Below are 25,302 nucleotides of genomic sequence, written 5' to 3'. Positions count from 1 at the left end.
TTGCATATCACAGGGTACCCCTTGTTACAGTGTTAAAATGTTAAATCCCTTTTCCTTGATCAATATTAGTTATACTATGTCACTATTTTGAAGAGAAAACCGTAAACGGTGTGATGGGACATGACCTATTACATACTTATCTATGTAAATGGAAGACAAGGAATAAACTTGGTTCATGTTCTGAGTAACAACACCGAGCTCAGAGCGCAGAGTAGGGACTGAAGGCGAACCAGCAGCTTGGCTGAAAAACTCTTCACATTTATTTGTGACAACTCCCAAGTCATCCTTCAGTCGATCCAGTTCTTTCTTCAGTTTCTGTAAATGGAAGGTGATGGACATCACTTTTATCTTACATTAACCTAAGGTATACACAATGTATCATTATCAGCACAGATCTGCTCTCTTTTGCCTGTTTCATGTGTACACCATTAAATGTTTTTTTTTAAAGGAATGTATACATAAAGGGGGAAACTGACAGTCACCATTTACTGGCATCTCTTTTCTCACAAACCCAAGCTTAATGTTTGACTCTTGTCCTTTCCAAGTCCATCACAAACTTTCTTGGCTATACTCAAAACACCTGGACACATTTGTTTTAAACCAAAATTCTTTTCCTAGGTAAAACAGTCTTTCTCAAAGGCTCACCTCTTGCTCCGAAATCCTGAACACACTTTCATGTAGATCATCTCTTTCCATAGGGGTTCGGATCTGCCGTATTAACCTCTCTTCACAACTCTCCAGTTGCAGCCTGATGGTTCTGACTTCAGAGATGTAAAGATTGTAAATAGATTCCTCCTGCTCCTCTGTTGAAAGAAACAAGGCACATGTTAGCAAGTCAAGTTATCATCATCATCATTTTCACTGAGTCTACTCATGAACAATTTGTAAGATCACCATTCTACAGGTCTTTTCATGACTGGCTGAAATGCCCTCAGTTTCCACTGGGATTTTGGCTACATAGAAAACTTTATAACTAAAAATTTAAGTGTTCCTAATTAGATCACCTCATCCTCCATAAAAATGAGCACGTGTCTTTGACTATTAATCTCAGGCACAAGCCTCATCCCCATGCAGACCCTGGTAAACTCAGGGTTTGGTCAGATGGTATCAGGCACAATACTGTAGTAAACTTTGAGCTTCAGTTTTCATTTTGCTTTAGGTATTTTATTTGTTTTCAAATCCACTCAGATGCAGAAAGCAACACATCTTTCCTGCAAATGCAGTATTCAGCTTTGCACCACTATCTTTAAGTCATTACCTACCCAACAGCAAATCAGAACAGGTATTTTAAGATTTCTGCTCTTCTGAGTTAAGAGAGCAGTAACTGCATGCCTTCTGTGTAGCTAGGAAAATAGCCAGGAAGGACACTTTTCTTGCCTTAACAGTGTGAAAGAGGTCTTAATTCTGTTCTGCACTCAGGCAAGTTGCATTTCCAGCACTCAAAAACAAGGAGGGAATGGCTACAGTGAGCAGAGGATAAATTTTTAGCTGTAGTGCTCTGTATATAAAATAACACATCAATATTTCCACATAGCTTAATTATGCACATTTAATAAAACTTAGAGCTTCTGTACAATATAATTGTGAACATTGTTAACATGAGAATTCCCTATCTGCTCAGAAGCAGAGACACTAAAGATCAGTATGATAAAATAAGTAATTCACTACAGTTAGCATGCATAGAGTTGCATACCTAGACATATGCATATACATATCAATGTATGTATGTTATGTATTTTGCATACATAGTACACTGAGCTTGGACTCAGTATCAAGAACTATAATCTCCCTCTTTGTTCTCAGCAAAGTTTTACCTCTTTCTGCAGATTTCAGCAGCTCTTGATAGTACTGCTTGCAGACATTAACTTCCCTTTCCAGCTGTGCTGTATCAGAGCTTGTAAAGATTTTGGACTCTTGACTATCTTGCACAAAATCATCAAAGCGCGATTGCAAATTGCTTAGAACCTGTTGATGTTCACCTGGCAGCATTGTCTTTATCTGCAACAGATTATAAACCCAAGGCACTGTCAGCAATGATCCATCACCCACAGAGTCTCCACAACACACATTAGTCAGACGGCAAAGTCAAAGAACTGAGGTTCTGAAAGCTTGCTGTTCCTAGGCTAGAGCCTACTAGATGGCTTTTCCATCTTTAATACCAGTAATGGGCTGTGTGTTAAGACACAGTAATGGGCTGCATGCTAAGGAGTAAAAATGTCATTTGGAGTATGCCAAATATTTCAACAGTTTGTAGGCAGGTATACAGCAGTGCTGTGTAATACATTATTGTATTAATTAATGTTAGTCATATCTAATGTTGCGTAATTTGCTGATCTCACACACTGTTTCAGACAGAAAGAATAGTGTATTTCATGTATATATCACTATTGTATTTCTGACAAATTGATCCCAACTAACTACTGAACATCTCACGTTACAGACATGTATAAGAATGAAAAAATGCATTCTAGATGAGTAAGTGTTCAGCTGCCTTCAGCTTGGAACACCGAATGTCACTTAACAGCTGTTCTATTGTAAGTATGAAGTTGCAGCATGATTTTAAAGGGTTTTTTTTGTGAAGATTAACCTTTAACCTAATGAAGCTGTGCCCAGATACCTTCAACAGAAAGGTCAACTCTTGCAGAGTAAAAATAACATTTAGTCACTCTTCATTGCTTTCAACAGGTCAGCTGACAACAGAAGACTAGAGAGATCAGCACAGTAAGGCTGCAGGTAGTTTTCATGATACCACCTCTCTGTTCCCTCCGTAAATGTTATCTGTGTAAAGGTTGCTCAAACCGAGGCAGAAGGTTGCAGTCAAACCAGTGTGGTGACTGCCCAGCTGTTTCCACAACAAAGATGAGAATTTCTGCAAGTTGTTCACTATAAGACATTTTCAGGAAGTGTAGGCTATGACTTCCCAGTAAATAGCTAAATGGCCCTTCCTAAGACATAATACATACCGAGGCAACATTGCCAGATCGAACAGCTTCAATTTCATTTGTCAGGTAATGCCAGGACACCACACTCTTCATGTTTACATGTGACTCATGCCAAAGGGCCAAAACATTCTGGAACTGCTGTTCAATTCTGAGACAAGAGTTCAATTTTAGATCAGAGTAACACAAGAAAAGGGAGGAAAAAAATCTAGATGGTATTTTAACTCAGACTGCATGAAAGTGAATTTTAGAAGAAAATGGGTGGGTTTGTGTTGTCCCTACCTGTTGGCTGTATCTATTGCTTCTTTGTTTGGAGGAGGAACTGTAAAACACACAGATGGAACCATGGCCTCATTACCACTAGGGCTAATGACTTTCCATTTCGCACGATGGGAGTTGTTTGCTAGTACACACTCATCATCTTTGTAAATAGTTATCTAGTATTAACAGAAAAGCAGAATAATTTAATGAGCTAAGCATCACAAAGTAATTTTACAAAGCACTCCTGCAACTGGTGTCAACAAATAAGCAACAGAACAACAAAACCAACATTCAAAACAAAGATTTGCTCTTGTTTACTAGGCTGGAAGAAATTCAGAGCCCAACATCATCCAGGAACATGGCAATTAATGAAACATCAGCTGAATTCTCACGTCTGTAATTACTTGAAGAAATTCAAGTTTCTAACCTCAATTTGTCTATAGTCACAGATGGCTTTAATTGGGATGGATGTTTTGTGTATACAGTCAGGGTTCCTTGGCTTCAGCTGAATTATTGCCTTTGCTCTCCCCACAAGGCCTGCTACTGTGCTTTTATACTGCAAGAGTTGTTCTTTTTCTTCCTAAAACAGTTAAGAAAAGAATATGTCATAAGAAACAGAATACAGTGCTGCTTCTTTGTTCCTGTTAAGCTTTTCTTTTCCTGACTTCTTGTACTGTGCTTTTAAAAAGTAACACATTTTACAAGAATAAAGCGTATCTGTGTGAAGCCACTGCTTTCCCACAACATCTGGTATTGTGAAGATACAGAAATAAATATAACTGTATTTTAAGGTTATGAAAAAGAGTCATTATATGTGGACAGAGGCAATTATTTAATGATAAGTTCTTAAAATTATTTTCCTTCACTTTAAAGGAGTAATTTTAATGCAAGTATTTTATATCCTGCTATCATTTACATGTTTCTTCTTTAATTGCAACTCACATCAAGAAAATCCTTGAATTCTTACCATAGACTCTTGAACAAGGTCTTCCAGCCTATGAAGGCTGCTTGATCTATCACAACTGTATTTTCGGTATATGGTATCTTTCAAATTCTTTAAATATTCCATAGCTTCTTTGGCATCAGTGAAAAACTAGGATGAGATAAATATTTGGGTTATTTTTAAACAACCTGAGAAGTATTCAAACACCTACATTATGTAGTTCTCTTGAAGTGCTGTCTTTTTAAAAATAATATTTTCTAGCAGCTTGAGGTGACCACTGCACCACACAAGACTAATCACGACATCATGTCCATTTAAATGTGCTCTTCCAAGAAGGCACACGTCATAACACCACTTATAGTCAGTACTATCTACATGCAGAATTAATTCAGTGTTATTGAACCTTAGTTGATTACTGTTCCTGCAATGGTAAAGCTTTCTGAAGTGATTCTTACTTCCCTTGGAATTACAGTTACTTTCATATATAAAGGACAGGCAAAGCCTACAAACTGTGGCAAACTATCTGAAAGAATTGACAAGCACACTGGAGCAAACATTTTGTGCAGAAGAGGAAGTGAGCTGTCACACTTGGCAATTCTGCATGTGTATCTGCACCCACAAAATAGGGTTAAGCATGACTGGGAGGGGAAACATCCTGTGAAAATCCTCATCTTATCCTGTCCCTGAAACCTTATTCTTTAACTCTAGAATTCCCATTTCTTCCCTCTACCACTAGAAGCCTGAATTGTTCGTCTTCACCATCTATTTATTAACTTTGGGCTCTCACATTTTTCAGTCAAAAGGCAACTCATCCCAACATCACCCCTCTTTTTCTTCAAGCACTCAACCCAGAAGATACTAAGAATTAATTTTCATAACTTAAATACATATTTTTAAAAATTATTTAAACCAAATCAAAACCAAACCAAAAACCTCTTCAACCCTCATTCAACAGTGGAGCACTGCATCATTTGCTGACTATGTAAAACAGTGACAATCAGAAAGGTGTTTTGTTGGACATGTCTGTGGTCACGTTGTTCTCTGCCAATTTATTATTAATGCTGCATGTTTCACTTCTATTTGGATACTTCTGGAACAACCACCTAGGATATGTTCTCCCTAGGCCATCACTAACCACTGTCCATTCTACATTATCCACAGAAGCTGTATTGATGGCAGTTGTGTATGACAGAGGGAACATGGCTGCATTCTCAGAGTCTCTACTTGCAGCTGTGGTACTCCAAAAACTGTCAGGTCAGATTTTTATCCTATGTGAACTGATATAACTGTAGTGAAGGCATTGCAGGTGTAACAATCCTGTGGGATCCTGGTTCATCATCTAACAACCACACATGGCAAAGGTCAATTTTACAATCACCATGATACTTCTGGTGGAACTTTTTGACTACAGACAAAACTGAAAACATCTCACATTTATAATGATTTGCTTTCCTACCTCAAAATATGCAGCATTTTCTCTCAAATGTTGTTCAACACAATGACAGAGCTGAAGAATCCAGCTCCATTGTGTCTGCATTGCAGCTCTATAGGCCTTTAAGGAAGACAGATATATATTACAAAAGGAAATGAAAATTAAATATGTACAGCTTCACAGAATTTAGGCAACAGAAAAGGAATGCAACAAACATAAGCATTTAAACATTCTCACCTAGGAAAAGTAAGTTGCAGTTAGATGTGAGAAAAATCCTACCATGGTCTACAGCATAGTCAAAGCTAAGAAAACTCAAAGGGGCTGTGAAACCACCATCCTCAGGCCAGGCATGTTCAGAATTCAGCCAAACAAAGTCCTGACACTGCTTTAAGCAAGGGCTGGACATCTTCTGAGGTTCCCTCCACCTAAACTCATCTTCAATTTTGTGTCTCTACACTATCAAAAAAGCTGGGTTCTTGCCTGGATACAAATCTTGTATTAAAGTAACACTCCATACACAACAGAAACAATTACTTGTGGGAATGTGCAATTTTGTGCCCTGCTTGAGGGATGCCTCCTACATTGCCTGCAGGGTGCTGCTGCTAGAGATGCACTGCAGGAGTGTTCACCAGCAGAGGGTACTCTTCACTTTGAAGTCACAGTCTCAATTTTTCCACTCAGTATGATTCTTAGGCAATTTGAGAGTTTTTCCATTGACTTTGACAAATTTAAAAGTGATGTATTCTTCTATAGAAAATGAAGAAGCTTTTTTTTCTTCTGCCTTTTTTTTTTCCTTTCTTTTCAAATATCCCATTATAGTATTATTGCAGACAACATAACCTGCATAGCTATCTTCACTGTGATGGCCTGGTTTCGTAATAGCTATCTTTAAAATATTAATACCAAATTAGAGCAACATATAATCTTAAAAGGTAGAATTTCCCATATTACATGAGAATAAAGGAATGGAGGAGGTCTCTTCATGTTTCAAATTTACACAGATATAAATTGAAAAATCACAAAAATTCATCCTCTGACTGCTTTTTCATACCTATCTTTTTATTCTTTCCATTTTTGCCATCCACTGTATTTACTCTTTTATTGAAGATTTACAGGGAAAAGCATTTTGCATTCTCTTTTGGAGACCTCTTTGACCCTAAAACAGCTACTATTTTTTGTACATTGTTTACCCATAATACAGAAGTACATCCCATTGTCTAGTCAGACTTCTAACATCCAAACAAGCTGCATAATTCCCTGACAAATACCATACACCATAACAGGAACCTATACATACTGCGACAAGAAAACCTCTTCTGAAACTTCTTTTTCAGTCCAGCCCGAGAAGGAATGCTCTGGCTGTGTACTCGGTTTGCCAATGCAATTTTTATCAACAGCTCTAAAAGCTGCATGCATGACTAGAAACAACTGTATAGACCAAGTCTTGAAATTTTATTTTTAGACTTTGCAGAGATTAATCTAATCAATCCAGCAAGTAACCATAACTTTACAGAAGTCTCTTTACTCTTTTAGAAACTGGAAGACAGAGACAACAGAGACACTGAAGGTTAAAAACAAATATATATACATATATATATATGTATTTGAAAAGTCTTCTCTTGCTATTTACTTTCCTGTGAGTTAGCACTACTCTTACTTTACTCCAAAATCCAAAGTCTGTTAAATCACAAAACCTGCTTCATGGTGTGTGTGCTATTTCTAATAACTTACCTCAATGGTTAGCCTGGCAGGGTGGTTTTCAAGAAGCAATTGTTCAGCTATTTCTTGTACTGATTTAATTACTTCTTCCTTTTGATCAAGTTCCCTCATTAATTCCTGTTTTTTCCAGGAAAAAAAAAAAAAAAAAAAAAAAAAAGAAAAGAAAAAATAAGAGAGAAAATTTCTAGAAATCTCTTAAAGATGACTGAATTATTCCCTCTGGACTACACAACAATACATACTGCATGGTATTCCTTTTTTCTTGTTATATTGGGGTTTCTTTCACTCCAGTCATATGCAACTTCTTCCTCTTCTTTTTCATTCAGCCATATCAGCTCTCTAGTAGCACGACACACAAAATCATGAAGAGTTTCTAGGTGCCTTTCTTGATTTCTGGAGGTGTTCTTTATTTAAAAAAAAAATAATACAAAACACAGACTTAAAACTCATCCCTTACCAAAGACGATGTACACTGGAAAGCTGAACATCAAAGATGTATAACTCACTCACCAAGAGTTTTGAATACTGACTCTCCAGTTTGTGCAATTTTTCTGCATAGCTGAGTTTAAGAGGGGCAGTCATTTGGATCTGTATTGTGAGCATGACAACAAAAGACAACAGTAAGTATAGACGGTTAAACCATTAGGTCTCATGACTTCACAAGTATAAGACATCAGAAGACTATGAAACCAAACAGAGTTCTAAAATGAAGCATTAGTTTAAGGGTCACCCAGTAACAGAGTAACCAAAACAATAAAGAATGTGATGCTTTACCTCACTGATTTTAGCTTCTTTAAGGCTGGATTCAAATTCTTCAATAGCTTTATGGACGTTTTTGTGATTTTCCAAATGGCTTTCAACGCTTGGTAAATCTGAACCCCATTCTGCTCGATCGAGCTGCACCTTACAAAAGGAAGGAAGAGTTAGGTTTACTCCTTGTAGATCATGACTAACTATTAGAAATGGACATTTTCCATAAAGATTGCTACCTGCATTTCTTCTACCCAGTTCAATAGGTCCTGGACAAATTTCATGTTCACCTCTTCTTCTGTTAAATTCTGATCCACAAAAGCTGATTTCATGAGAGGTTTCCTGATTTGCATCAGTTTGAGTGTTTGCAGATTGCCACTGTCTACTCCTGTCACATAGCTTTGAATTAACCGTGGTGGGACGCCTGGTGTGTAAGCGGGAGTGACGGTTGGGGTTAGTCTGGAAGTAAGACCTGATGAAAGATCAGATGTCAAGCTGGAAGAAGCCAAAGTGGGTGTTAAACCTTGGGTCATTGCAGCATTTAATTCAGGGGTTAGGTTTGTTGTAAATCCTGAGTTTAAGCTTTCGGTTATTCCTGATATCATAAGCTTTGTCTGCTCTGTTGTCAGTGCATGCCCCTTGTTGTACACAGCAGCACATTCGGTCCGTATGGCCACCAGCTCATCACGAAGTTTTGCAAACCTATTAAACACATAAATAAAAAATTATGTCACTGAATGCTTAAAATTTATCATCCTGAACTGAATAGTAGTATGAATTCACATGACCTCTTGCACTTCAGTTGTACTTGGTATTTACAAATAAGCATTTATACCAGGAAGTGTAGGGTATGTCAGCTTGTACTTTTATAAATACAAAGAATGGATGAAGAAATTGGGGAACAACCAGAAAACCAGCATGGTGTGAGCACCAGCCTGCACCATACACAATTCCAGGGAATGATCAGCAACGTGGAAATCTCAAGAGATACTACACATTGCAGTAGATCGAACACAATTCACTGTCAAGGACCTGTTACATGCTTGATTTCACTCAGTCCAGGGCAAATTCTGAACAACTTTGGAGCCACTTCTTCATAAAAATCAAATTATGCTGTTTAAATACATCTGTCTACCAGGACCACACAAACTGCCACATAGAAACTAATATTACTCTATTTATCACCAGTTTAGACACCTACAGCTATCACCAAAAATCTCACCTCCATTTTGAGAACAAATGCATTTTACATGGGAAAAAAAAGGCAGGTAAGATGTTTACATTCAGATACTTAGTGAACATTACAGTTGTATCCTGGTGAACCACAAAACTTTCACAAATGAGGACAAAGAATGCCTCATCTCCAACAACATTTATGGAGCCATGTACCCACCAGCATATCTGCTAATATTAATTTCAGCACCCACTGACAGATTGAGAAGTTTATCCATAAAGATTTGGAAATGCTGTCCACTGAAGTATCCATATTTGGGGCATTTGTTTATTCATATAAAAACACTGCAAAGTACCTTTGCACAAGCTGGTCTGCCTGGTAGTATTTTCCATCAATAAGAATTTGGGCATCAACCACTTGCTGGCGGAGAAGGTTCTCAGATTCAAGAAGAAACCCAGCTACCTCTGCTTCGTGTTGGAACTGAAGCCCTGACTCTAATCGTTTAGCATCCTGAATAAATAAGAGAAAGCCATTAAGCCCTGCAGCTAAACCAAATAGAAATGATTTAAAAACAAAACAAAACAAAACAATCTTCTGCTATTGAAACAATTGTGACACACTTATCTAACTACTAACAGAAATTTAACAAAATATAACTGAACTCATTCCAGGTAATTTTTGGCATTTTCCTGAAGAAGCATTACATTAAAAATAACACTACCATGTAGTGTAAAAGTAGCAGCTATTAAGTATGCACTCAAAAATCCCCAAAAATTATTTTATTGAAAATACCCATTCCATGCAGTAAGTTCATGAACACATATAAGTATGACTTACAGACTGCAGAGCGTTCCGGGCAAGTATTAGTTTGCTCTCACAGCTCTGGCTGTCTCGCTGAATTCTGTTTGCAATCTGCTGCAGTATCTCCAACCTAGGTGATGCCAGAGCATTAAAAAAAAAAGTATTGTTATTTATGTTTCCTATACATGTTGCATGACTTTAAAAACAATTAAACAAACAAACTGCATCTAATTTGAAGAACAAACACATACAACTTACCTGTGTCCTTCTAAGGTGCCATTACCAAAGCTTATACAAGATTTAATCAGTGTGGGACCACAATTAACAGAAAGGAAATTCTCATTAGAGTCAACACTGGTCCGAGCACTAGTACTGTTGGTAAATAGCGAATCACTGCTATGATAGCTGTAACTACTGCTATTCATTTTTACATCCAGAGCAGGGTCCTTCTGGCTGTTTGGTGAACAATGAAAAGAAGAAACACAGCTCCCACAAAATGTACAGCTTCTAGGGATGAAATTTCACTACTGGTTTTGAACACTCATCTCTCCTCCTTTAAAAAGGCTTCGGTACATGTATTCAAAAACCAGCAATTAATATTCTGCCAGCTCTTCAAAGGATTTTACCTGAGGCTATGTACACTACCTTGCTTTTGGCTTCCCTGCCTGGCCTTAAAGCTTTGCAAGTACAGACAAGGCAGCAACAGGAGGGTGTCTCTAGGGAACACCATGCCAAATATTTTATGTAAGTGTCACTAAATGTCTATAAGCCAAGTAAGAAGTTAAAGAAGTCCTTGTGGTGTTTCTGAGCCTTGCCAATAAAAAGTTTCAAAAAGAAGTGAAGTGAAAAATCCACACTCCACAGTATGGTACAAAACACCTTCAGGTTGAGGTGACTCCCTTTCCTTCAAATGGAACTGCACAGTAGAACTGAGGGACTACAGTGGTTCATCATCTCATAATAATATAATCTGGGACACCTGCACACCATTCGACCCACCATCATTGCTCCACTGTCCAAGCATGCATGATCTCTAATTGCCCTTTCCCATTTATCTGTCTTCTTCAACATCTTTGACGTTCAGAGCTAATTGCTTCTTGCTGTTTTGACTACAAAACAAGCAGGAAAAATCTGATCACTGCCCTTAAGGTTACATAGTAACTCAGAATTTGGGTTAGGGGTAATTTTTTTTCAGTATTTCATCTTTTGTTTTTATGATCTCCTGAAAAACAACACTCACACCATGAGATGAGTATGTTTCTGAAGAAGGCAAAGGCATACACACACTCCTGCAGTAACACCAAACTGCTAGTTTTGCAAACTAGAGCTGGGTTTGGCATTCTTCTGACTGACATCGTTTTAATTTTGATCCCATGCACAAATCTGGCCACACATTGCCTATGTGTATTGATACTTTCAAATGTATTCACCAGACTTGCTGACAAAATTTTAGTGCTTTCAGTATTAGGGGTGTCACATTCTTGCCACAACTAAATCCCATCCCAGGAGCTGTATCAACACCTCATGTTAGTGAGATGCACTAATGACTGAATATAACAAACATGAATCGAGTTCTTGTGTCCAGATCCACTGACAACTTCAACTTGATCACTAAGCTAAAATCACTTCACTTTCCTCTCTAATTTTACAGATAGTGACCATCAACATGCAATCTCTCACTTAAGTGATTTTATCAATCCTGAAATATGGGAAAGAGTTTAAGTTTATGGTTGTTTAACTGTGCTCTGAATAAAATTACCAGTACATCTGGTAGGAAAAGAAATAAACTGATGTCATTTATACACTTAATCAACAAAGATAATCCAGCTTTCTGCAAGAATGAATAGAATTCCTTTCAGTGAAGGCAAGCACCGACTTCAGTTTTGGCAGGTCAGGACAGGTTACGCTGCAGGATCTAGTAGGCTGTATTTCTTTCACTGCTTTACAGTGTCCTGCTCAGCATGGTGGGGATTACTTTGTATTCCTCTACAGGATAGTCTTTTGCAGCAGGATGCTGTGGATCAACACCTCCCATTGAATGCGCTATTTCAGTCCCGCTCTTGCTTTTGTAAGCATAACGCATATTTATTCCAACTCTGACTGCTCTGGGGATCTTTTCTGACTAAAATCTGTCTTTCGGAGGACTTTCTACACAACAGTCTTGACTCTTCACACCTAATTTTAGGTACATAAAACAGAGAGAGTGATCACTCTACTGTCACCCCATGCCAGGATTCCATAAAGTGATTTAGATCTTAAGTATCTCCATTGGATGCTTAATATTAAGTAGAATGATTCCAGACTTAGGTGTCTACACTTATCTGCAGGTAGAAGCCCAAACATAGGAGTTAAATAAAAAGTGGGGGGGTTAAATTAGTGAATGGAAATCTTTAATTAATAGATAAAGTCCAAATGAGACAGCAAAGTGGTATGAACCTAGCTCTCACTAACTTCACAAAGAAGGCAGTTATATTTAAGTTCTTTGATGATCTGAGGCACAAGTACTATTCATCATGACCTGAGTTTATTTCCATCTGAACCTGCTTCCATGAAGTAGGTGCACAACTTCAGGCCTTGAACTAGAAAAATAATGTGGATGTTGTCATGGAAGAAGACATTTACAATTTTCAATATGGGTTAAAAAAACAGAAAATATGTGTTAAGCTTCCATTCACTACTGTACCTCTCCACTTCAGGTCGAAGGGTCTTCTCTCTTTCCAGCATGGCAATAATAAGCTTTCCCCATTCTTTTTCTATATCATTTGGATGATAGCCTTGAGGAAGTTTGATGCGTCCAAATTCTATCCACACCTTAAAAATACATACACGTTTGTTATTTTAAGCCATAGATAGGGAATTTCTATACCTTTCAATGCATGTTAAAACCTACCTCCAGCAGTTTATATAGATGTTTAATTTTTGATTTATCTGTTTCCTTTGGTGGAATTTCTCTTTCTTTAAACTGTAAATATTGATTATAAAGTGCCTGCAGAAACATAAAAGCCACCATTAACTTTAACTTACAGTGAATATAACCTTGCTCTCTAAACTCCCTCCTAATACTCTTCATAAGCTTACATTCTTACACTGTTCTACTTGAGTTCTACAAAAAAATAAATTAATCAGTAACAAGCTAGATATTTGCTCTGATTGCTCATACATTAGTAATGTATTTATTGTACTTTGGAAAGGTTAAGAATTACACCATTATACAGCTGATATCATCATGTAACTTAACAAGCACTTCATTTGGTCAAGCATCCTTTGAGTCAGTAAGATAAATTGCCATTCCAACTAGGATTTAAGACACTACACCGCACCTTCAGTTCCACAGGATTGTTGGGAAATGTTCTGTCAGACATGATCGTGACATGGTGTCTGATCCACTGCATGAGGTAGTTCACCATATTCTGATATTCAACCCATTTGACTTCAACATCCTATGAAAGGACAATCCAGGTTACAGATCAGAAGAACTGCATCTGAGAGCACGTTTTGCTTTGTCTTTGAAGTATGAGGTGTTCACACACATAGAACAGGGATTTCTAAACCCTGCAATTCTGAAACTGTCTATTTGCTCATTACAACTCTCTTAAACCTTCCACATAGATGATTTCACTCTTCAGTTTTGGTCTCAGTAATTCCCCTGAAAATACAGAATTTTCCTGTTTAATACACTAAAAATTCATAAGAATCGGAGAGGCACTGAGGTGCCTCCCAGACAGGTCTATGGCTGAAAATTAAGAACTTAAGACACTTATCTTTCTCTAGTCTAGGGTATAATGGTTTTAGTTATGTTCTGCACAAGTGTTTTCATGAATTGAACATGAAGTAGCTGCTAGGCCTCCAAAATCTCAGCCCTCACAGAAAACCTCAAGCCTCATAGAAAATCATGCCAAGGAAAAGTGTGACAGCAGTCCTATAAAAGATCCAGCTAACATTTTGGAGCTGAAATCAAGAATTGTAGCAACGAAATTCACATACTGCACAGGTATTTTTCTCCTACTTACATTTGCACTGATGCCTTCACCACCTTCTGGTACTTTGGGAAATGCATCATAAAGTGATGACACGTAAGTTATTACTGACTTCTCATCAGGTGAGGAAACATCAACATCTATAACCAAGAGAGCACAATGCTTTATCATGTAGGTGTAAGATTGCCCACAAACATGCTACAACCTGCAGGCAGTTTGGATTTTACTTCAGTGCTAGGGGGTTGTAACAAAGCCCGTTGCAGCTCTCTTACCTTCAGGATCCAGAAGTCGAGCAACACCAAGTTTTTCTGCTACAAAAAAAGCGTGCTCTAAATTTGCATGGTTGCTTTGAACAGCAACACTATTCATGTCTATCAGGTCCGGCCTGTCAAATGAAAACAGTAACACTTCATTACAACTCTGCACCAGTTCTAAACCACTGCTGTATCAGTAAGGCAAACCCAGAGCACAGAGGATACAGCAACAAAGTTCTCATGAAAACAGGGTTTTGTTAAAATTGTGTGAACAAGCTGAGGGTCAGTGCTAAGTGATAAACACAAGCAGCAGACAACTGCAACACTGTCAGTTCTTTATCTACAAGCTCAAGTTTCTGGCCATCCATTATACAGCAATCTTTTCTTATGCACCTTTATTGGTGTGCACTGACTCTGTATTACTGTACCCTGTCCTTTCCACTGCCCTTAAGGAAATGAAATTCCCTTTTCTCTTAGGATTAATTTACTTGAGGAAGTCCACTTCTACAGTTTACAAGTTTGCAGTAATTTTGTCTCTTTAGCTCATGCCAGAATCCATACAGAAACAAGTTCAGTCATAAAAATGTTACTTAAACCTGGAAGAGAAGTATTCCTACTGGGCTTTAAAGAAGTCTTGTTCAAACTGCCTTGAAGCTCTGCTTTCAGAGAAACACTGTTGCCGGTTCGTCTGTAGATAACCCTCAGCCCCATGTGCTTACACCTTCACACCTTCATCCTGCTAAACAACACTGCCAGTCACAACACTCATTTTAATGGAATGTTGGTCTTAAGCCTATCTTACCTATAAACATCTTTAAGCCCCCAAAGTATTATTCTGTGCCAGTATCACTAATGTTTTAAATTAATGTAAAACTTCTAAATTAATATTCTCCCTTAGGTTTGTTATGTGGTGTTTGGCTTTCAGATTTTGCAGTTTCAGGACACAGCCTGTTACTGTCTGACACACCAGGAACTGTCTTAGCAATAACTACTAAAAGGCAGAGGTGAATTTCAAAGATGCTGAGCAAAAACTCAAGAGTCTGAAATATTTGCTACTGAAAAATCACACACTGAAAAAAATTCTAGAAGACAAAACCCAAAGAAAAATAAATTAAGAAAAAAAGTCTCATTTTTGTATCTAGAGAAACCATTTTGTTTCTCCTTGCAGAAGCTTTAAAGAATTGCAACAGAGAGAAGTAACAGCAATAATTACCACATTGTTCAAAAGGAATAATAACATTTCATTTGGCAACACTCCAAAATGGTACTAACTTTGGGAAACTCAGTACAAGGTTGTCTTTTAATGAACTATGAATTGTAAATCCGCTAAAGAAACCCACAAGACAGATGACAATGCTGCACCTGTTATTTCTTGAAAGAACATTTAATTAATAATAAAACTTAAGTGGTGCAAAGAGAAACACAATCCTCATAAACCAGTGGGACTTTCCACCTCCCATAGGCTTAGTGGGAGCATGATCCAGCTCATGCTATTCTCTGAATTTCAGTGCGAAGAAAACAATGAAAGGAAACCAAGCTCAGTAGTTGCTCTTAGCAGCACACAAAATCCAAGCAAAATAAAAGACAGTACTAGAAAAGGAAACGAAGTACTTCAAGTTTCCTCTTTCACCCACAATAATGGAGACAGTACGATTAATAAAGACTGCTTCTACGGCAGTTTTGACATGAGATGCAAGTTTCTGTAAGTGTACACTGCTGGTTTGGCTTTTTTCTCACCTGCCTTTTTTACATTTTTTCACACTCGATAAAAATGGGCTGAGAATCACCTACACTCACTGTTCAATTGCCAACTCTCAAAACAAGAAAGGACAAGCTTATTCAAAGCCTTCTCTGTTCCCATAAAAGGGGGCTTCAAGTCACAGAGACATGACATGACATCATCTCCTTACAATAATGCCATCATTTGGATGAAGAGGAGGTAAGGTTTTTCTCACTGCAATACAGGTAACAAATCAATGAAACCAACTGCTGTTGCAAAATACATCATTTTACATTGGTGCTACGGCGTCAACCCTGCAGTGGAAGAAGAACCCACTCTGTGATATGCCTCCCCCACCTTTTAAACATACTTTCCCATCCCTGGCAACTCATAGCAGCATAAGGTTATTCCAGTTCCCCCTTTAAGACCCAGGGAAATTTGCAATGAATATTGCTATTTTCAGTTAATTGCCCACTTAACACATAGCATAACAACCTAGAGGACCCCTATAGGGTCCTCCACCCTCTGCACAACAACGTTTCCTCCTCCCAAATAGTAGAGGGACACACTGAAAAGCCACAGGAAAAGGAGCTTAGCTCCCAGAGTTCAGTAAAAGACTTTTTTTAGATGCATAAAAATTAATCTGAAAAACATGGCTCAGGAAAGCCATGCTCCTTTTGCTTGTCTTTTCTCACAGTTTTCAATAAAGGTCGATTTTATCTGCTGTAAGCTTGCAGAGGTCCCTGCCCACTAATTGGGTACATGAAAATTCGCATTTGAGCATGCACACACAGATCTTAGTGCTGTGATCACTGATCACCATCCTTCTCTAAGAACTAAGGAAATCTGTTATTAATGAGCACGGATTGTGCACAATGATGCTTGTGGAGCTGTACTACAAATGCTCCCAAATAATTTCCAGTATCTTTAGTATTTAATTTCTCCTTTGAATTCCGAATTCCTAAATGTGTAAATTTCAGCTGTGAAGAGCATCCTTCTAATAAGTACTTATTTAATGGTCTTAGTTGACATAAACGCTAGATGTAAAAGCATCATCCATCACAGCAGGTATTTTAATTTTTAAGGCTACAGAGAAAATGTATGAGTTTTGTAGAAGCAATCTGTCAAGCACAACAATTGTATCCATTTGCATTGCACTAGTAAGGGGATTTACACTTCTTTTCAAGAAGAAATTAAATTAAATGCACTTTAAGTAAAAGACAATGACTCCACCTTTTGTCATAATACTGTGAGTCATCTTATGGCAGATTATTCAGCGGTTTGGGGCTTTGCCATCAAAACACATATAAACATCCCAAACACCAGCTGAACTGGAACATTCCACACAAAGGAGATGATTCTGCTGCTGCCACACCTAAGTCAAAAGCTTTGGCTTCTACACAGTGAGTTATTAATCATTCCAAGTTATAATAAGACTGGAAGGTGCCTGCCTATTGAAATCTTAGTGCAAGTGTCAGTAGTTTGACACAGTGTGGTGGGTTGAAATTAACACCCCCACCACCACCACCCCCCCCCCCCCCCCAAATAAAATTGCCAGACTAGCTCAGTGAAAGCAAATGAAGCTGTATTTGCAAGCACACTAAAATATACAAATATGAAACAGAGTGGATAAAACGAGGGGGGCTACCAACAGCTTCCCCCTCTTCCCCTCCTGGATAAGGGAAAAAGAAAGAGGAGAAAAGCAGAAAGTAGCTTGTTAGTACTTTGTCTTAACAAGAATACAGCCCAGGTCAGCAACAGCCAAGCAAAAGCACCAACTAGTATCTGCTAGAGTGAAGAAGACGGAAGGAGAAAAAGTTATACAACAACTAACTTTATGTTCGTTATCAGACCAATGCAATTATTTAGACCTTACCACATTCACATTCTACCACTTTCTACTCAATCTGGGGAAAATTTCTTAGCCATCAGCTTTAAACTGCCACACACAGTTTGTATCAGAAGCGAGGAAAAAAACAGGGTTTGAATAATAGTATTTCAACTAGGGAGCAACTAAATTATGATTGATTCAAGGTAACAAATACCTAGCATCATAAAGACACAAGTGAATAATACCTGCAGGACAGCATGAAGAAGTGAAGTTGTTTATATAATGCAAGTTGCATGTATCAAATGCAAGCTTTCTTCTCTGCAAAGGCTCCTCTTGGAAGCAAAGAGTTGTGCATAATAAGTAACATTAGGCACATGCAGATTTTCCCATAGCCCAAACCAAATACTTAGTAAACTGGTTCAGTATCCAAACTGGCAGCTATAACATTTGTCCATTAAGACAAAAGGTTAGATCTGAAGGGAATTTGTTATTTTGATGTGGAAAAATATATTTTAACAGAACTTTTATTTTCCCAGACAATGATGAAGAAGCCACATCCTTCTCTTCACTGCTCCCAGGTGACAGCTGCCCAGTTAAAGCAATGATTAACTTCATTAAAATGTACATACAACAAAGTAGAACTCCTCATGAAAATACTGTTTTACTGACAAAGCTGAAGTTACTCACATGAACCATCTAAGCTGTTTAATTTGCACAACTCTGTTTCACTCAAAACTCTGGATACTGCATGAGTAATACTTGATATTAAAAGGATATTTCCTTCTAGGCTTCTATTGAGCAGAAATATTAATATAGGGAGTTTCAAGCAGAGCTCTTAGTGAAAACACGACTGACGATGCAAAGTGTAGACATCACTATAATACACTTAACTTTTCCACTGCTGTAATTAGAAAATGCCTATAAAAATGAAACAAACTCTTTGCTTTATTATTCATAGGCAACTGGAAAGGTGCCAGAAAGACTCATGCATCTTTCAGGGATAGGAGGACTACTGAAACAAATTAAAGTCCTTGCCACCATACATAGCCATAAAATAAATGTAAAATAAATACAAGAATAGCACTTCTCAGATAGGATCCAACATTTATTTCAGAGCATAAGAAATACATTATAATCTACACTAGAGATTTTGGTTAGTATCAGAAAGATTGCAAGGAAATTAATTAGAAAATAGCAAAAATCCATGCAAGACAGAAATTTTAGTTCTATCACTCCTATCATGTTTCTCCTGGTCCTTTCCCAGAACTCTATGAGTAAAATGATGAAACAAAATCTATTTACTATTTAATCTAATACATAATAATGCCTAGTATTTAATCAATCCCTTAAGAGAGTTTCAAAAATATTAAATAATATTTACATCAGCTTATATGTCTCCATGTCAGGTACAAATCTATGTCAAGCTCTTTTGAACAAGACTAAGAGCAAGTTATTACTGAAGTAATGCTTCTGAATGCAGGGAAAATGCAAACAGTTTTCCAGGTGAAAACTGTTATTATAGGAAAGTTTTATCTTTACAGCAGTGACAAATCAAAAAGCATGCTGCTGAATGCAGCTCTGCATGTTTGTTCAAGGATGTGGCAAATTCTTTTCTCAAGATCCACAGGTCCCCAGTCTCAATAACATACTGTGCTAATGTATTACACATGATCATTAGGACTTGTAGACTCTGATTTTGTCTTCTCTTGTGTCAGTAGGACAGGAATGCCTGTACTACTCATTTTATGTGCCCCTGTAGATTTCACTCAGTGCCTCTCTAAAGATGAACAATCATGCCTTTTTATTTCCTCAAGAGCTGACAAATTCTCATGTAACTTGAACTCTTCAGCTCTCTTTTGTGTATCTCTCTCAATTTTTCATATACATGTTCATGTACAATGGTTAATTCTGAAATAATATTGCAAGTGACAGTGAACTGGAATATCTGTAACAGGGGCACACTATTTACAGATATATTTCCTGTCTCTTCTTAAGACATGCCAACATGGTATATTTTCAAGAGAAAAATAATGAACGTTTCAGCTGTACTAAATAAACAAACCAACAATAAAAAACCCGAACCAACCCAAACAAAACACCAACAACTCCAGTGTCCTAATTTATTAATTTAGCTCCTAACACGGATAATTAAGATCATTTCTTCTGTCATGCATGCCCTTGATTCAATAAGCACTGTGTTTAATAAACTACTGAACCTTCCTGTCCCACCTTTGTTAGCACAGCAAAACTTTACCTGTAACTTGCTATACCAATTGATTTAGATAAAGACACAATTGAGGCATTGTATCCTCAAAGACCTATTAGTTAAATATTGAGTTCAGCTTTAGCCATGCCTAATGAACTCTAATTACAACTTGGCAGTAAGCTCGCTATGTAGATTTCAAGCTCAGGATACACACAAATGAAATGAGGAAGGGTTTCAGTCTGCCCTTTCACCAGCTTTAAAACCAGATTTTAGATGTTTTTGTCATTACAAGACTGGTAATGGGATAGTAACTGCCAATTTTTTGCTTATGCTAAAATTGAAATTGAAACAAGGCTTACAACGCTAACCTCTATTCATCAGAGACCTGGATGAAGGATCAGAGTGCACTGTCGGCAAGTTTGCTGACGAGACAAAACCGGGTGGAGTGGCTGACACAAGGGAAGGTTGTGCTGCCATTCAGTGAGATGTAGACAGGCTGGGGAGTTGGGCAGGGAGAAATTTAATGAAATTCAACAAGGGCAATTGAAGAGTCTTACATCTGGGGAAGGACAACCCCACGGATCAGTATAGGTTGGAGACTGACCTGTTGGAGAGCAGTGAAAGGGAAAAGGACCTGGGGGTCCTAGTGATGGAAAGTTGACCATGAGCCAGCAATGTGCTCTTGTGGCCAAGGCAGTGAATGCCATTCTGGAGTGTATTAGGAAGAGGTGTGGTTAGTAGGTTGAGAGAAGTTCTCCTCCCCCTCTACTCTGCCCTTGTGAGGCCCCATCTGGAATATTGCGTTCAGTTCTGGGCCGCTCAGTTCAAGGACAGAGAGCTGCTTGAAAGAGCCCATCACAGAGCCACAAAATTTACTAAGGGAGTGGAACATCTTCTTTCCAAGAAGAGACTGAGGGAGCTGGGTCTCTTCAGTTTGGAGAAGAGGAGACTAAGGGGTGACCTCATTAATGTTTATAAATATGTAAAGGGTGAGAGCCAAGAGGATGCAGTCAGATTCTTCTCAGTGATATCCAATGACAGGACAAGGGGTGGAAGTTGAGGCATAGGAGTTCCATGTAAACATGAGAAAAAGATTTTTCACTGTGAGGGTGAAAGAACATTGGAACAGGCTGCCTAGCGGGGTTGTGGAGTCTCCCTCTCTGGAGATATTCAAAACCCACCTGGATGCATTCCTGTGTGACCTGGTGTAGGTGACCCTGCTCTGGCAGGGGAGTTGGACTAGATGATCTTTTGAGGTCCCTTCCAGCCCTAACATTCTGTGATTTTGCAAACCCCAACCTGTACTGTGCACTCTACAGAAATAACCATAAATACTGGACCTCTCCTTGGAGAGTCTGAATATCAAAAACACAATGAAGAAAACCAACCAAATGGGGTTTTTTGTGTTCTGCCTGAGAAAACTGCTGGAAGATCTCAGCAGTGACTGACACACCAGCTTCACAGCAACATTCCATGTAGTTACCAAGAGGGAAGAATAACTTGGTACATTCTACCACAACAAGTTCAAAAGATTTCCCAAAGGTTTCATCTGCCCTTGGAGACAGCCTGTTCTCCATGTGCCACAAATCTGCAAAGGGCACTGTTAGAAGACCAAGACCTCTCCCTGTCCTATTTATCATGGGTACATATGCCAACACTGTTCAGACACCATACCCTTCTTGACAAAAGTTTCCTGGTCTTTACCAATCAAAGAGGAAGAGACACATGAAACCTGAACTTAAAAACCTAGCCTTTCAATTCAAACCTTTACTTTTGCTTTACTTCCATTTGGCCTCAGCAAAGGTTTTGATTTCATCCCAGTTGTTGTTTTTTTTCCTCTCAGTTACTACAAAAAGTGAATTGTTAACTCTCATTCAGCTGCTACTTAGGAGTAGGATCCAGCACAACATACAGAGGATTTTAACCAAATTGCCTGGAAGTCTTCCATCTAGGGATAACCACCAACCACAACACAATATGTTAAAATTGCAAGCCTGCTTCCAGTACTATTTTAATACAGCATTTACCACAGCATTTTTCTGAATGCATTCAATTAAACTACAGCTGAAGTTAGTTGCTATTTCTAAACCCATTAGTTTATATGTGCATGAGTACTCGGGCAAGTAACATCAAAAGCGCATCCGCTTGTCAATATTTTTAATCCTCCTAAAGGCTGCTTATCTTTTCCCAAATTGCCAATTTGTGATGTGAAGGTCATTTCTCCTTCATAACAAAAACTGTTGAAAACAATAAAAACCATGCTTCTGAACAATGCGGGGCAGGGGGAGAGGAGAGGAAGGCAATGCAACCAAACTCACATTTTGTTAAAGCTGGGTAACCATAAATTACAAGTCACAAAACATCAAGCCACAACTAGCACACTCAAATGATGTCTTTATTTCGAACACATCCTCTAGCATTTTAAGGCTTGACACTGTGTAATATTTAGTTTCTTTCTCATTCGTTCCCAAGGGTGGTCAACGTGTTACTGCAAATCGAGGCATCACCATCCCTCCGGTTGAGGAATGTATTCATGTCAGTACCTGATCAGCTGCAACAGGTTTTAACAGCAGAGGGATGCCACATGCACTGCCAGTCATGAGCTTACTGTTCAACTAGCTATACATACATGGCAAATCCTCCTGGGTAAGGCTGAAACAGCTTGCTCTAAAGCAGAACAGTCATTTGGCATGCAGGAATCCAGTGTGCTCCCTGCTATACCTCACTCTGAAAAATACGCACTTAGTAACTCTTAAGGCATACAGAGTTTTTGTAGTAATATTTCAAAAGAAAAGCTTTGTGACCCTGAAAAATGTGTTTCACTTTTTCATCTAGCATTTATGGAGCTCCCTTGGATCAAATCTCCACATGCCTTTAACAACACAGTAAAACACATTTTTCTTCAAATGTACTCAGAATGCACCCCCTTGAACTCTATCACCACTTCTCCTCTCTGCAGCATTTCTAATGTTTGATCATTCTTGTTAGGTGGTTTTAAAATTTGTAGAGAACTTGTTTTCATGTGGTCTCAGCAAGTCATGGTTTAGCACTATATGAAATAACCTCACTTGTTTCCTGGTCTCAAACCCTTAATGTGTATACTGGAGTCCTGCTTGTTTGCCAGTCTGCTGATGGACAGTTTATCTACCTTTTTTCCTAATGAGTATGGTTGCTGAAATTCACCCATAAGTCCAAACGTAACTGCACACATATATACTGAAAGTGCACAGAAGACCAGATCAAGGGCCCACAACTCTTTTATTGCTCCCCTTAGCATGACCATGGCCATTGCCAAATGCACCCTCTTCCAGGCAACATGTGAGCCCAGTTCCAGGGACAACACTGACCCAGTACTGCCCTCAAGAGGCTGCAGCCTGTCTGAGAGATGGAGGAGGAGTTCAGCCACACAGACAGAAGCCTTGCTGTACCGCTTATCTACAGGGTCAGAGGGCATGGGCTGGAACCACTCCACTTGCTAGAACAGATCTAACATCTGAGACTAGAATTGTACAAACATAGCTCTTCCTGGGAGCTGAGCTTGCAATGCCTCCTCAACAGGCACAATTTTTCAACCTACAGGTTCCAGTGGGGCTGCTCATTAAATGCTATTAACTAGTTACACAAGAACACATTGCTCCTGCTGGAATGACTTTAGTAAATGCTAAAAGACAAATTATCTATTATAAAAACTATAGTACTACAAAAATAAAGTGCAGAAAGGAGTGCACACACCTTTACAAAAACCATGTATGTCCAATGTTAATTCTTTTCCCCTATCCTCCATAGTTTACTTGTTTCCTTCAGAAGGTATAATGAACTGTTCTGTATCAGTAGCCACTGTTCTTAGCAAAGAAGCCATAGGTGCCATTCTGCTATTTCTTAAATTCCATTTCCAGATACTTCTGAATGGAAATTGCCTGTAGCCCTCATGTACCAAAGGCCCAGGGCAGTGTGAGGAAAGAAACCCCAGCTTGCTACTGCAGTATAACTTCATGGTTTTTAATTTGCTTTGATTTAAAATAAACATATCTGCAAAGTGTAATGCAGATCTGTAATTTAGACTACTAGCTCAAATCTGGCATGCAGCTCCTAATAAAAGAAGAGAATCTTCCATTCTCTTTCAGTACCAACTTTTAAAAATATTGTTTTTTAGAACTGTATCCCATTATTAAATAGTGTTTCTTCTTCTTGGGTAAAAGGCATAAGTAAATGAAAAACACCAATCAAGAGCATTTACCTAAAACACAGTCTGGTGACTAGAAATGCATGAGGAGATAGAGCTGCAAGACGAAGACCCTAGTGTGTAGACAGCAGTATCTCCAGGAAAAGCTGGGCATTACATGCTGATTAAAGACAGCCTCTAAAACTTTGAAGCCTGGCTCACAGGTTTTTGCTACGTATGATGGTATGAAAGGAACATCACGTACTTTTGAAACTGCCTGAAGTCAGATTTGTTCCAACACAACATATTGAAGGAAATAACACGCCTTCAAAGGAAAATTAAGCTGTAAAAAACCAATTACATAAGAGATGAGACATACAGAGTAGTCTCAAATCTCCTGGGCATATCTGTAGCTTTCACTAATCACTGATCACGGATCTGAAGAAAGGTGTGGAGGCTCATAAGCAGTCGCACAATTAACAAACCTGGCAACATTCAGTATTAAAAGTGACTTTTTAATTTTATAATTCTGTTTGGACTTTCCATGTAAGAGTAACAGCATGAAAAGGAAAATCTGATGCCTGCAATAGAGCGCCATGAGGCAGTTCTTGAGCCCAGTATGGAGCTCTCTTCATTTCCCAGGAATTTAACTATCTACAGGATGTTTTAAAATGGAATGTTTATATATTCTTCAAAAGTTCAATCATAGCCTTTTAAACACGGACAAGTGGTAACTGCTGAAAAGCAACCTTCTCATGTGAAAACAGATTACATTTTCCTATATCTGAAGGAAGAAATAAAATCAGGTTGCATATGTATCCAAGCACCTCAACAATTTTCTCATTTCTGTCATTCATAAAAATTACATTCCTTAATTTAAAAACCTCTGGAAACTCACTTCATACTCTTAACAGCAGTAACAGAGACAGCCTGTGAAGGCCCTCATGAAAATCTCTTGACAATCTAACCCTTGTTGCTTGAGAGGAAAGAAAACAGGAGAGCAGGTGACTGACTCAGTGTTTGTGATCTGGCGCCTGCATGTTGCCCACGTCCCCAGGCTTGGCACTGGAAGCAGAGCACTGCCAGCAGGGCAGGGAGATGGAGGGAACCTTGGTCACCCAGCCCCCACACAC

The 25,302-nt window shown here is 38.4% G+C and overlaps 1 protein-coding gene across 5 annotated transcripts in view; it reads right to left on the bottom strand.

The window, feature by feature from the left end:
* Window positions 1-25,302, bottom strand: part of DST (dystonin) — a 289,395-nt gene that overhangs the window by 130,662 nt on the left and 133,431 nt on the right. For all 5 annotated transcript variants that reach the window (XM_054179938.1, XM_054179939.1, XM_054179940.1 and 2 more), the window contains 20 exons: window positions 14,269-14,381; window positions 14,030-14,136; window positions 13,340-13,459; window positions 12,910-13,005; window positions 12,703-12,830; window positions 10,056-10,149; window positions 9,574-9,728; window positions 8,284-8,746; window positions 8,069-8,197; window positions 7,805-7,882; window positions 7,537-7,698; window positions 7,307-7,411; window positions 5,600-5,695; window positions 4,168-4,293; window positions 3,628-3,780; window positions 3,222-3,376; window positions 2,964-3,090; window positions 1,815-1,998; window positions 646-803; window positions 137-315 (listed from right to left, as the gene is read on the bottom strand). In XM_054179938.1, the coding sequence (XP_054035913.1) occupies window positions 137-315; window positions 646-803; window positions 1,815-1,998; window positions 2,964-3,090; window positions 3,222-3,376; window positions 3,628-3,780; window positions 4,168-4,293; window positions 5,600-5,695; window positions 7,307-7,411; window positions 7,537-7,698; window positions 7,805-7,882; window positions 8,069-8,197; window positions 8,284-8,746; window positions 9,574-9,728; window positions 10,056-10,149; window positions 12,703-12,830; window positions 12,910-13,005; window positions 13,340-13,459; window positions 14,030-14,136; window positions 14,269-14,381 (2,928 nt within the window). The remainder of the gene's footprint in view (window positions 1-136; window positions 316-645; window positions 804-1,814; window positions 1,999-2,963; window positions 3,091-3,221; window positions 3,377-3,627; window positions 3,781-4,167; window positions 4,294-5,599; window positions 5,696-7,306; window positions 7,412-7,536; window positions 7,699-7,804; window positions 7,883-8,068; window positions 8,198-8,283; window positions 8,747-9,573; window positions 9,729-10,055; window positions 10,150-12,702; window positions 12,831-12,909; window positions 13,006-13,339; window positions 13,460-14,029; window positions 14,137-14,268; window positions 14,382-25,302) is intronic.

The sequence above is a fragment of the Dryobates pubescens genome, chromosome 3 (genome assembly GCF_014839835.1).
Source record: "Dryobates pubescens isolate bDryPub1 chromosome 3, bDryPub1.pri, whole genome shotgun sequence".
In the NCBI taxonomy this organism is placed as follows: domain Eukaryota; kingdom Metazoa; phylum Chordata; class Aves; order Piciformes; family Picidae; genus Dryobates; species Dryobates pubescens.
The sequence above is the reverse complement of the archived record's forward strand: the minus strand, read 5'-3'. Positions and strand labels throughout refer to the sequence as shown.